Consider the following 13,274-nt stretch of genomic DNA (forward strand, 5'->3'; position numbering starts at 1 on the left):
CACTCTGGCCTATCACCCTTAACCTCCTTCCACCTATCGCATTTCCAACGCCCCTCCCCCAAGTCCCTCCTCCCTACCTTTTATCTTAGCCTGCTGGGCACACTTTCCTCATTCCTGAAGAAGGGCTCATGCCCGAAACATCGATTCTCCTTCTCCTTGGATGCTACCTGACCTGCTGCAACACATTTTCAGCTTTTCCCCGACATTGCCATCTTTGGAGAATAGACTTTCATTGTTGGAGACATCTGTGGTGGAAGGGAGGCAATTTCTGAATCTAAACTTTATGTGAATATTTTTGTTTACTGAAGGGCAACATATATTTATTTTGTTTTTCCTTATATTGCATTTGTCAAGCCACGTTTTACATTAAATAGGTATAGCCTGTAAAGCCATACTAATTCTGAATTAGGAGAAAAACACACAGCTGAATTTTACCATTTTGAGTTCAGTGTTTTATTGAGTTAGATTCATGGTACCCAGTCTGCCATTGCTTGGAGCAACTTTCTTCATGTAATTTTCCACGTTTCACTTCATTGATTATGTGTATGCGCTCCACAGCACCTTTCTTGCACACATCAGAAAATATGGAAGGGCTCACCACTGTTGGAACCCTCTGGTGTCCGCATTGGTGACATCAGCTGCACATCACTCCAGGAGCTGAGCCTTACACTGTGGAGCTCAACTGTTATCACTGAGGACATGGCCCCAAAAAGAAATAGGGAATTCTGCTTCATGGAGATGACGGTACTTGTAGATTGAATAGTAGAAAAGACAGCATTCTCCAAATGTCCCTTACATTGCCCAGGAGGCCACGTTACTAGAAATAGATGGCCTGGACTGAGATAGCAGCCCAGGCCTGTGTTATGCATGGGCAAAACAATATGCAGCAGTGAAAGGGAAAACTTCAATGATCTGCTGTGCTCCACAAGGAAAGGTGCCTCCATCTTCTCATTTCAAACTCGCACTCAAACAGCTGCAACATACTCTAATTCTGCCACTGCGCACAACTCTCATTAAGATGGATGGTAACTCTCAGTATTATTTGCAGCATCTTACTCACCTCATCCTTCCATGCTACTAACTTTTCCTGCTCACTCACTATGGATACCTTATTAAATCTCCTAAGACTGCTGAGCTATCTTGAAAATGTAATTTAAAAGAAGTTCTGGGATTTACATATCAAAGTACAGAAAGCAGCATATCCCATTAAAGTTTTAATCTGAGATTGTTGACTGTATCACATCTCCACTGGACTCATTTGGCTATAAATTCTGTGAGCATGATCTTAACTTCCACAACCACCTGATGAAGGAGCAGTATTTGGAAAGCTAGTGCTTCCAAATAAACCTGTTGGACTGGTGTTGTGTGATTTTTAACTTTGTCTGCACCGGCAACTTTGCCACATAACTTTACATCATGAAAAGCATAGAAGTTCTTAAATTCAGCAAATGAGGCACTACTAGAGCTGAGGCAGGCAAAGCTGCAGGAATTTCAGCTTTTTTCTTTAGGTTCTCATAAATTGATGAGGCTTTCTGATTTATGGTGAGAAATGTTGTCCCAGGTGGCTTATTCAATTGATCTTCTATCCACACACTTAGAAGCTGCTCCATCTCCTCTAGTTCCTTTTTTCATGATCTCACAGACTTGCTAGTGCTCAGATTTGTTCCAGCAATGCAGCTTGTTTTAATTCTTTCCGCATTGTCTCCACTGGTGCGTAGCGTTGACTCCTTTATTCCTATTGCATGAACATTATGCTGAAACACCTTATAACATCTAGCTTCTGTTCAAGTGTTATAGCCTTTCTTTTACAATCGCCACTCACGATTTTTTCACCTGGATGCTTCCTACCGACATTCTTGCAACTTTGTCCTTCCATATTCTTGGAAAACACAGAGAGATTAAAAAAAAACAAGGTTGAGAATTAATGAGTTCAGCACTGTATGTTTCAGGAAACACTTCACCACAAAGCGTGTGAGCCAACTGACCATGTGATGTCAAGCCATGCGAGTCCAGCCATCAGTGTACCGCAACGTCTAATGCAGGGGATGAATTCACATTAAAAAATTGCTCCTCAATCCACCAAACACGTTACATCCAAATTACATTGATAAATTGCACATTTTCAGAAAACAACCTGTATATCCACTTGCACTCTTATAATGTCTGCTGTCCAGGCTTTGTTACTTTTGGAAATTGTTAAGTCACATCCATGTGAGTGAAGAGCAGCCACTTCAGCATCCCAAGGTTGAAGGAAGTTGTAATGATGAAACATTGCTCATCTCTCACAAGCAACCAACTCTTTGATTGCAGATACTTTCAAATGGAAGCTACCATTAACTGTGACATTGATGACTGAAGTCAAGGCAATACACCTCTCAGTCTAAAAGCAATGTGCAAGCATTGTACTAGGGTCTGGCCTGGAAATAATGCCACTGGAAAATTGATGCTGGTGCACTCAAACTCCCTGATAAGAGAACTCTGTTCAGCCATTGCCTCAATGTCAACTTGATGACTCTTTGTGACCCAGAGAGGCAGAGCATCCACAATACCTCACTTACCGTCAAAGCCTTCATAATTGGGACCTATCAAGAGATGCTCGGTCACTTGACAAAGAAACAGTAAAAGTATTTTTTTTAAGTTCATGGCTTGGGGATCCATGAACTTATTCACTGTAATATGTGTGGCTTCTTTAGCACCATCAAGACTACCTGCAGTCAATGCGCCCATGGCCCCACTCAACTCCTGGCCAAGAGTTGGGAAGTGTTTATCAATGTCAGAGGGGCAGTTGGTGTATACTTAAAGGAGCACTTCAAGGATCTCATAACAAAGGTTCTGTTTTTAACATGTGTCCTCAACTCCATACGCCATTTCAGCACAACTCAAATCCAGTGTGAGTAGGAAGGGCTATTCAACAGCCAAAGAATAGTGATGCATCAGGAACTCTAAATTATGGTGGAGAAACATTTTGATCACAAAGCCTCAATGTTTGTATTTGAAAAGGAGAGCATGAAATCATGGGAGAAATTCGAGGTGCTGTAATTGTGACCGTCTTCAGGAATAGTGATGGGTTCATCTCCAGTAGTACTCCTTACTAATGGCCACAGAAAAAGTTATCACCAGAATCTTTCTCAATCATCTCCTTCCTGTGGCTGAAGAGTTCTTTCCATAGAGGTAATGTGAACTTACTCTCTAAACATTGGGAATAGAACCAACTCTTGTACAATTTCTTGGATCTCATAAAGCCTTTGACACTGTCAACTATAATGGATTATGGAGCATTGCTCTTCATTTCAGGGCGGCACGGTGGCACAGTGGTTAGCACTGCTGCCTCACAGCGCCAGAGACCCGGGTTCAATTCCCGCCTCAGGTGACTGACTGTGTGGAGTTTGCACGTTCTCCCCGTGTCTGCGTGGGTTTCCTCCGGGTGCTCCGGTTTCCTCCCACAGTCCAAAGATGTGCAGGTAAGGTGAATTGGCCATGCTAAATTGCCCGTAGTGTTAGGTTAAAGGGGTAAGTGTGGGGGTATGGGTGGGTTGCGCTTCGGCGGGTCGGTGTGGACTTGTTGGGCCGAAGGGCCTGTTTCCACACTGTAATGTAATCTAATCATTTCAGCTGTCCCCAGTAGTTTGTCTCCTGACCCCTCCCCGCCTCCCCAGCTAATTCATGAGGACATGCAAGCTATGATCCTAAGCAAAAGACCAAACACTGACCCACTTCAGGTTTGGACTGAACACTATCACTATTTCAATCTTCTTTGCAGCAATGCTCCACTTCACCCTGCTGGAGTGGAGTTGTTCTACAAAACAACCTGTCCAAGATCAAATCATCCTCTGTCATTGAACTATAGTATGCAGACAATGCTTGTATCTATGCAAATTTCAGTGTGCCGGGCCCCAAGCCACTATCAACACCTTCAATGAGGTTTATTTGTGTACAGAGGACAGAAGAAGACAGAAGACAAAATATCCAGAAGATTAAGGTTCTCCGCCAATCTGTTCCTCCTAAACCACACTTACTAGACCACAAAATTCCATACCAAGGCCTTGGACAATGTGAACCATTTTCTTACCTTTGGAGTCAACTGTCAACATGCACAGACATTAATGATGTGCTTTAATCCCACATTTAGTGGGCCAACATAACCTTTAGACACCTGAGGAAGGGTATGATCAAAGACCAGGGCGTCCAATGTAGCACCATGCTCAGAGTCAACAGAACTGAAGTCCGTCTACTCTTGATAATTAGTCAAGTGACGGAAAGTGTCATTATCCGTGCTATTAGCAGTACTTGATTAACAATAACCGACTCACCCTGTGGTTCCATCAGGGGCATTCAGCTTATTACCTCATTACAGCCTTGATGCAAAAGATGAAGTCACATGTGATCTGTGGTGTGCTAATAAGTGAGATACAGAACTGGCTTAGTCATGGAACACAGAGAGGAGGAGGGGAATAGTATTTTTATGACTGGAGATCTGAACACATTGGTGTTCTGCAGGGATCAGTATTGGAATCCCTGTTGTTTGTAATATATGGTGATTTGAAGGAGAATGTATGTGACCTGATTAGTAAGTTTTCAGGTGACGCAAACATCAAGGGAGCTGAGGATAGTGAGAAGGGTTGCCAAATGATACAGTAGGATATAAATAGGCTGGAGATTTGAACAAAGCAGATCGAGTTTCTTCTGGACAAATGCAAGGTGATGTATTTTGGAAGATCTCATGCAGGAGAGAAGTATACAATATATGGCAGAACCCTTAGTAGCATCAACATACAGAAGGATCTAGCGTACAGGTCTACAGTTCCCTGAAAGTGGCAACACAAGTGGATGAAGTGGTCAAGAAGGCACACGGCATGCTCAATTTCATCGGTCGGGACATAGAGTATAAAAATTGGCAAGTCATTTTGCAGCTAAATAAAATTTAGGTTTGGCCACATTTGGAATCTTATGTACAGTTCTGGTCAACACACTACCAGAGGGATGTGGAGGCATTGGACAGGATACAGAAATGGTTTACGAGGATGGTTTGGAGGATCTTAGCTATGAAGAGAGATTGGACAAACTTGGTTTGTTCTCATTTGAAAATCAGAGGATGAGGTGATCTGATAAAAGTTTTCTGAATTCTTTCGGTAATATTTAAACAATAATAACCATTGTTAGCAATTTTAGTGGTAATTCATAGATGTAAATGTTACTTTAGAGCTAATTGTTTTATATACAGTAATGTTACTGATGCTGGTTCATTGGACTACTAAGGTGATAACCAATGGAAAAGACAATGGGGTTTGTATCCACATTTTCCCAGACAGTAAACTTCTATCTTTTGTGGTGCCATCCAAGTCAGGCAACAAATGGAGTTCATAAATTCTCCCACAGGCTTGGAAGAAAGTCCATCTATTGTGAACTTTCCATCTGCTACACCAAAACTAGCTGAGACAAAGAATGCCATAATTTTCAGAGAATGCTGTATAACATGAAATTGACCTTTAAAAAGATTCTGCTTAATGATGCAAACTTTCTATCGTAGGAATCACCTTATGTTATGCTGAAGAAAAATTATGAACAATTCGAAGGAAATGACCAGTACGAAGGCTATTGCGTTGATCTAGCTGCAGAAATAGCCAAACATTGTGGCTTTAAGTACAAACTATCCATAGTGCCTGATGGGAAGTATGGCGCTAGGGATGGGGAAACAAAAGTTTGGAATGGAATGGTGGGAGAGCTGGTCTATGGGGTAAGGTAACAAATAATTTAAATGGATTTATTGCAGTTCAGTCAATGATTAAAGTACACATGCCTTCAATACATAGTGGGTAGTCGCCAAGAAGAGAATAAAGTTATGATGCTGGTTTTGGCACATAGGTAATATGCCTATTGTAAGAACCTATGGAAATGTTATCATTTATTTGAATATTGACTATATATAAGTAAGATACTCTGTTCTGTTATTTCCAGAAATGAAGGAAATGTGATGATGATGGACAATTGCATTTCCTAAAGTAACAAGATACATTTAATGAAGGATGAATGTAAACTATTTTCACATTACAGGTTTGGTTGCACAAATGCAAACCTTTAAATAAAAAATTGCTATTGGTCTGCAATTGGCAATATTTGTTGAACAACATTTGTGGGCGGCACGGTGGCACAGTGGTTAGCACTGCTGCCTCACAGCGCCAGAGACCCGGGTTCAATTCCCGCCTCAGGCGACTGACTGTGTGGAGTTTGCAAGTTCTCCCCGTGTCTGCGTGGGTTTCCTCCGGGTGCTCCGGTTTCCTCCCACAGTCCAAAGGTGTGCAGGTCAGGTGAATTGGCCATACTAAATTGCCCGTAGTGTTAGGTAAGGGGTAAATGTAGGGGTATGGGTGGGTTCGCTTCGGCGGGTCGGTGTGGACTTGTTAGGCCGAAGGGCCTGTTTCCACACTGTAATGTAATCTGTAACCATCTCCTTTTTTGATATTGGATCAAATCCTTTTACATGGAATCATGATAAACAAACAATACCACTCCAGACCCAACAGTTTCCATATCATTAAGAACAGTTCATATGCATGCTTAAATTAATAAATGAAGTCTAAGCCCAGCGGGGCACTGAGTTTATCATCTTTGTACTTTTAAATGATAAGGCAGTTGTGATTTTATTGTATTATTCTATTACATTTTAATTAAATTGCAGCCTTGCTTTGACTAATATTCAGAAGCAATAGCCTTGGAACAACTACCTTCAACGATGTAACATTAACTGTGCATAATTATATTTAAAATTACAACAGGAAATACGTAGAAGCATCAATGAAGAGAGAGCATCTTCATCAATATTGAATGATTATAATCAAAGACACAAGTAGAAAATGCCAGTATTTGAACATTATTTTTACTTGCCTAAAAGTACATTGTTAATCTATTATATTCTTACCCATTAATAATGATATTCTTTCTCTACCTGTGTTTTGTCTCTGCAGAAGGCAGATATTGCAGTAGCCCCATTGACAATAACATTGGTAAGAGAAGAGGTGATCGACTTTTCAAAGCCTTTCATGAGCCTTGGGATATCCATCATGATAAAGAAGCCCCAGAAGTCAAAGCCAGGAGTATTTTCCTTTCTAGATCCATTAGCCTATGAAATCTGGATGTGCATTGTCTTCGCTTACATCGGGGTCAGCGTAGTTTTATTCCTGGTCAGCAGATTTAGTCCATATGAGTGGCACACTGAGGAATACGAAGATGGACGGGAAACACAAAGTAACGACCAAACTAATGAATTTGGGATATTTAATAGTCTCTGGTTTTCTCTGGGTGCCTTTATGCAGCAAGGATGCGATATTTCGCCAAGGTTGGTCACTCAAGCATTTTAGCTTTGTGTATTTTCGGTCCCTATCTGATGCCATGGTGGATATACATTTGCACTTAAATCAGATAGTTTCCCAATATAAAAACAAAAAAAGAAATAACATGAAAATTTATTTGAATGTTTTGGCTATAAAAAAGGGAAAATAAGGAAAAATGCATATTTTATTTAGATCGAAAAATTACACAAATGATATCTTATAATATCATTCATGTAATTCTACAGTGAATGTATATACACCATGCTGCTGAGACTGTAAAATGCATAAGGTTACAGTCATTATTTAGTCCTCTTGGAGGGGTACCGTGTTTTTGCTGCATATTTCCATTTACAATCAATGGTTATGTGTACCTAACAGAAGCCAACGAGAAGAATGATGACAAATGGTAAGAGTTTCATGCCTTGTTAGACCATCACCCATCAATTCATCTAATTGTTTCTTATTCACATTAACATGCTTTTGGTAAACTTAAAAAAAAGGGATATCCAGTACAACAATTTATTTTAATAGATCCCTGGCTCTGAAATTAATTTGTTGACAAAGGATTTGTGAAGGGTAGCTCTGGATTTGTGAAGGGTAGGTCTTGCCTTACAAGTCTTATTGAATTCTTTGAGGAGGTGACCAAGCATGTGGATGAGGGTAGAGCAGTGGATGTAGTATACATGGATTTTAGTAAGGTATTTGATAAGGTTCCCCATGGTAGGCTTATGCGGAAAGTCAGGAGGCATGGGATAGTGGGAAATTTGGCCAGTTGGATAGAAGTCAGAGAGTGGTGGTAGATTGTAAATATTCAGCCTGGAGCCCAGTTACAAGTGGAGTTCTGCAGGGATCAGTTCTGGTTCCTCTGCTGTTTGTAATTTTTATTAATGACTTGGAAGAGGGAGTCGAAGGGTGGGTCAGTAAATTTTCAGACGATACGAAGATTGGTGGAGTTGTGGATAGTGAAGTGGGCTGTTGTCGGCTGCAAAGGGACTTAGATATGATGCAGAGCTGGGCAGATGGAGTTCAACCCTGTCAAGTGTGAGGTTGTCCATTTTGGAAAGACAAATAAGAATGCGGAATACAGGGTTAACGGTAGGGTTCTTAGTAAGGCCGAGGAACAGAGGGATCTTGGGGTCTATGTACATAGATCTTTGAAGGTTGCCACTCAGGTGGATAGAGCTTGTAAGAAGGCCTATGGTGTATTAGCGTTCATTAGCAGAGGGATTGAATTCAAGAGTCGTGAAGTGATGTTACAGCTGTACAGGACTTTGGTTAGGCCACATTTGGAGTACTGTGTGCAGTTCTGGTCGCCTCACTTTAGGAAAGATGTGGAAGCTTTGGAGAGGGTGCAGAGAAGATTTACCAGGATGTTGCCTGGAATGGAGAATAGGTCGTACGAGGATAGGTTAAGAGTGCTAGACCTTTTCTCATTGGAACGGCGAAGGATGAGGGATGACTTGATAGAGGTGTATAAGATGATCGGGGAATAGATAGAGTAGACAATCAGAAACTTTTTCCCCGGGTACAACAGAGTGTTACAAGGGGACATAAATTTAAGGTGAAGGATAGAAGGTATAGGGGAGATGTCAGGGGTAGGTTCTTTACCCAGAGAGTGGTGGGGGCATGGAATGCGCTGCCTGTGGGAGTGGCAGAGTCAAAATCATTGGCGAACCTTAAGTGGCAATTGGATAGGTACATGGATGGGTGCTTAAGCTAGGACAAATGTTCGGCACAACATCGTGGGCCGAATGGCCTGTTCTGTGCTGTATTGTTCTATGTTCTATGTTCTATGAGACAGCTGAGCTCTTTCATTGAAATCCACTACTAAGCATCAAATATGCTAGAAATATTTATCTGAGGTACTATTGTGGGCAGCTCAGTGATTAGCACTGCTGCCTCACAGCGCCAGAGACCCCGATTTGTTTCCAGCCTTCGGTGACTGTGTGGAGTTTGCATGTTCTCCACATATCTGCATGGGTTTCCTCTGGGTGCTCAGGTTTCCTCCAACAATCTAAAAGATGTGCAAGTCAGGTGAATTCGCCATGCTAAATTGGCCATAGTGTTAATTGCATTAGTCAGGGGTTAAAATAGGGTAAGGGAATGGATCTGAGTGGGTTACTCTTTGGAGAGTTGATGTGGACTTGTTGGGCCGAGCAGCCTGTTTCCATACATTAGGGAATCTAACCTAAAGATAATATTAAGGGCAGCCATAATCATCTTTGCTTTTCTACTTTTTGAAAATTTACGTTCCTTCTAATATATATATTCAGCTTTATCTAAACCATGATCAGTTAAAATTCTTGAGTCTTGTATATTTAATGTGAACAGTACTGCTAGTCTTTGAATCAAGTAAAGGTTTAAAACAGATTTGCTGCATTTTTCAGAGATATTCGTCATGAATTACTAAATTCAGAATATTTTATATATTGATCTCCTATTTTCATAAAATTACACACTATTTAGTAAGTCTTGTTCATGGATTGTTTAGCACATTATTTATTTTGTTAGGTTAGATTAGTAACTTTATTCCCGATTTGTAGCTAAGTACATCACTTTCAACATTAGTCTGGCAATATTTGACTCAGTATTGCATATTTGAAGCACTTTTACAGCTATTTTAGACAGAAATGAATTGTATTCTGCATCATAATTTGAAGAGAGGTAGCTATCTTGTTAGTTAAGAAAATAATAATATTTTTCCCTCGCCCCTTTCATAGTTAAACAAGTATGTTTAGTTATTTAAAATATACAAAAGAATGACTAATGAATAATTACTTACAAGCAAGTTGTTTGCAGTTTATTAACAACATATTAGTCACCCCTAACCATGATAATTGTTAACCGGTAAATAACCACTAAAATCAACCATTGTTCATGTGCTCACAATTTGTCATGCTAGATGCTGGATTCATCTTAACTTCTTCTGTTGACATTATTTGAATGATGCTTTCTATTTTCGTGGTCCAGGTCTAAAACAGGTAATTAGTTTTCTATTTTTACTGAGTTTTGTCAGAATACTGGAGATGCAGTTATATGCATAATTTATAATTGACACTACTCTAACACAAGAATGGTAACATATTGGAGGTTCATTGACAGAGTAGCTGCTTCTAACATCTGCTTATTCTACCATTAGTAAGTGTGTGATCATAGTTGATAATGATGCATATAACAGTCTTCCTCTTTCCTAAAGGTGAGGTGTATGGCCTCTTGGCAGTGCTCAACTCTGCTATGATGTCACTAAGATCCACTGATGAATTGCACATGGAATATTCAATCCTTGTAATATATTTCCTATCTAGGTTAGAAAGTGCAATTGAACATTGATAAACTCCACCTCCATGGAAGAAGAAAATTATTAAACCACTGTTACTCTTTTGATTAAAAAGTAAACAAACCATATGTAATTTATATCTGTACCCTTTTCCCTTTAATAGGTTTGACAGGTGAGGAAAGCTTAATTTCTGATAATTTCTTGAAACCTGGTGCATAATGTTAAGGTTCAAAAATCCTCCTCATTGCAGCTGTCTTTTACAAAAAAAAGGAACAATGTTTTGCTGCTAGATTTTTGTTTTTTTCTTATTTTGATGTAATTTAGTACTTTTGTTAAAATTTGGGTGACAATCCCATAAAATTACTCACAGAATTATAAAGACCTGGAAAAAAAGTAAAGGCTATAACTATTAGAAACAGTAACGTGAGCATTACAAAATCATTTCTTTTGATGATGAGTATTAAATTCACCTTGCATTGTTTCCTGAGCCATAGATTCCACGACCACTACTGGGTCTGTGCTGAAATAGATGATCTCAGCGGGGGGTGAGATCATCCTTGGGCTACAGAGAGGAGAAATCACCCACTCTTAAGATATACAGTTGGAAAGTGCAGATTTGTGGACACCAAGGGGGATGAATTTCTCTGATTGCTTTGTCTTATTACTGCCTAAATTCACTTAAAGAAACAAACACAGGTTTGCCATGTTCTTCAATGCACGACCAGAGGAATTATTTCCTTTAGGTAAGTAGCTGAGCAGTTCGAATATGATGTCCTCATTGTTGAATTACAGTGCTGCAGAGCATGGAATTGTCTGCCAAGACTGACTGTTTTGAACTAACACATGAAAGATGGCCATTATTGCACTTCAAAATTAGCAAACTAGTGCTTTCCAATAAAAACCCATTGAAGCCTTGAGATGAGAGCCAGTGTAAGGTTACCAGGCATTAACCTTTGCTGTGATTTTTTAAAGATTGATTTTTGTTTTACTTATTGATTCTGAAATATCTTTGTGAATATAAAAGTTAATGTGATTGATCAGTAACCCACCTGACTCTATTGTTATCAAAATACAGAAGGGCACTGAGTAGTTGGAGAATAGGTCTAATGCTATTAAAGAAATTAATTTGGTACCAAAAGATCTGCTCAGGTATATCGTAAGTTCAGTGACCTTTACAGTCCTGACAAGTGGAGAGATATGCAAATACTTCTGCTGATTTTTTTTAAAAATCAAAGTAGTGTTGCTACTTGGTTATTTGATGGGATTAGCAGTAATGGGAATTTACTTAGACTATTTCTTTATTTTAACCCCAGTAATACAATTCAAAGAAATTTAACTTCTCTTCTTAGAATTTTAGAGCAAGGTAAGAGGACAAGAGAATACAAATATCAACTTGTTTCAAATAAAACTTTGGATTTCTGAATTCTTCTGCGTGCACAAAACTTGGATGTTTGCAACAAATTTGTTTCTCATGCTTAGAATATGTGTCTTTTATTAAGCACCTGGGTTTGAGAAATTATATTGTGTTTTTGTAAATAATTCATCTTGATTCAATTCACCACAAAAGTTGTTCCCTGAATGTTGAGTTTTGCATTTTTATGTATGAAATGCCTAGCTTCTTGTATCTGTGTACAATCTGTTTTGAATGTTCTCAATGTCTTTTTAAGATTAAGTGAAACTAGTCATTCAAGCATTTGATGCAGTGTTTGTGTAAAACCATACTATGTGTACTTGGCGTACAAATATCCCATTTCTGCTTTTATTTTGTATACCATGTAAGCAGTTAAAAAAAAATACCATGGAAGTCGGCTAGTTATAATTTGTTTTCATCTGGCATATACTCATATTGCTGGCAATATTCTCATTTCAGGGTTGCACCTTTTATTGTCTATTAGGCCCAAATTATACTGTCTCCTGAAAAATAACTGTAGAGCTGTACAGGTTTGATAATATTAAAAGCATTATCTTCACAAATCATTCAATGGACATAAATCTATGAAAGTATTTTTAATTGTTCTCAAAAATGGCCATAATATACACTTGATGTGCTTCCCTGTAATTAAATTCCGTGCACAATAATACATGACTGATCATTTTGTCCCAAAGAAAGCATTCATTTCATTTTATAAATCCATTTCACACTTATTATTAGATCCCTGTCGGGGCGAATTGTTGGAGGTGTGTGGTGGTTCTTTACCTTGATCATAATATCATCATACACGGCTAACTTAGCTGCTTTCCTGACGGTGGAACGAATGGTGTCTCCCATTGAAAGTGCGGAGGATCTTGCTAAGCAAACAGACATTGCATATGGAACATTGGATGCTGGATCCACAAAAGAATTCTTTAGGGTAAGATAGAATACTTTTATCTTTGTGTTGAGCTTATTTCTGATGTGAAAGTGTTATTGTGACTATGATTAGGTTGAGAAAACATCAATATTTTTAAAGCATAACACTGATCATGCAAAAATGGAACACAGGGAGAACTAGCCTTGATGTGCTTCCCTGTACGGCACGGTGGCCCAGTGGTTAGCACTGCTGCCTCACAGTGCCTGTAGACCCGGGTTCAATTCCTGACTCAGGCAACTGACTGTGTGGAGTTTGCACATTCTCCCCGTGTCTGCGTGGGTTTCCTCCGGGTGCTCTGGTTTCCTCCCACAGTCCAAA

General features: G+C 39.4%; 1 protein-coding gene across 4 annotated transcripts in view; it reads left to right on the forward strand.

Annotated features, from left to right (window-relative positions):
* The window catches only part of LOC122539304 (glutamate receptor 2), a 150,479-nt gene that overhangs the window by 118,176 nt on the left and 19,029 nt on the right, over positions 1-13,274 (forward strand). For all 4 annotated transcript variants that reach the window (XM_043673999.1, XM_043673998.1, XM_043674000.1 and 1 more), the window contains exons 10-12: positions 5,528-5,734; positions 6,963-7,333; positions 12,758-12,956. In XM_043673999.1, the coding sequence (XP_043529934.1) occupies positions 5,528-5,734; positions 6,963-7,333; positions 12,758-12,956 (777 nt within the window). The remainder of the gene's footprint in view (positions 1-5,527; positions 5,735-6,962; positions 7,334-12,757; positions 12,957-13,274) is intronic.

The sequence above is a fragment of the Chiloscyllium plagiosum genome, chromosome 32 (assembly GCF_004010195.1).
Source record: "Chiloscyllium plagiosum isolate BGI_BamShark_2017 chromosome 32, ASM401019v2, whole genome shotgun sequence".
Lineage (NCBI taxonomy): Eukaryota > Metazoa > Chordata > Chondrichthyes > Orectolobiformes > Hemiscylliidae > Chiloscyllium > Chiloscyllium plagiosum.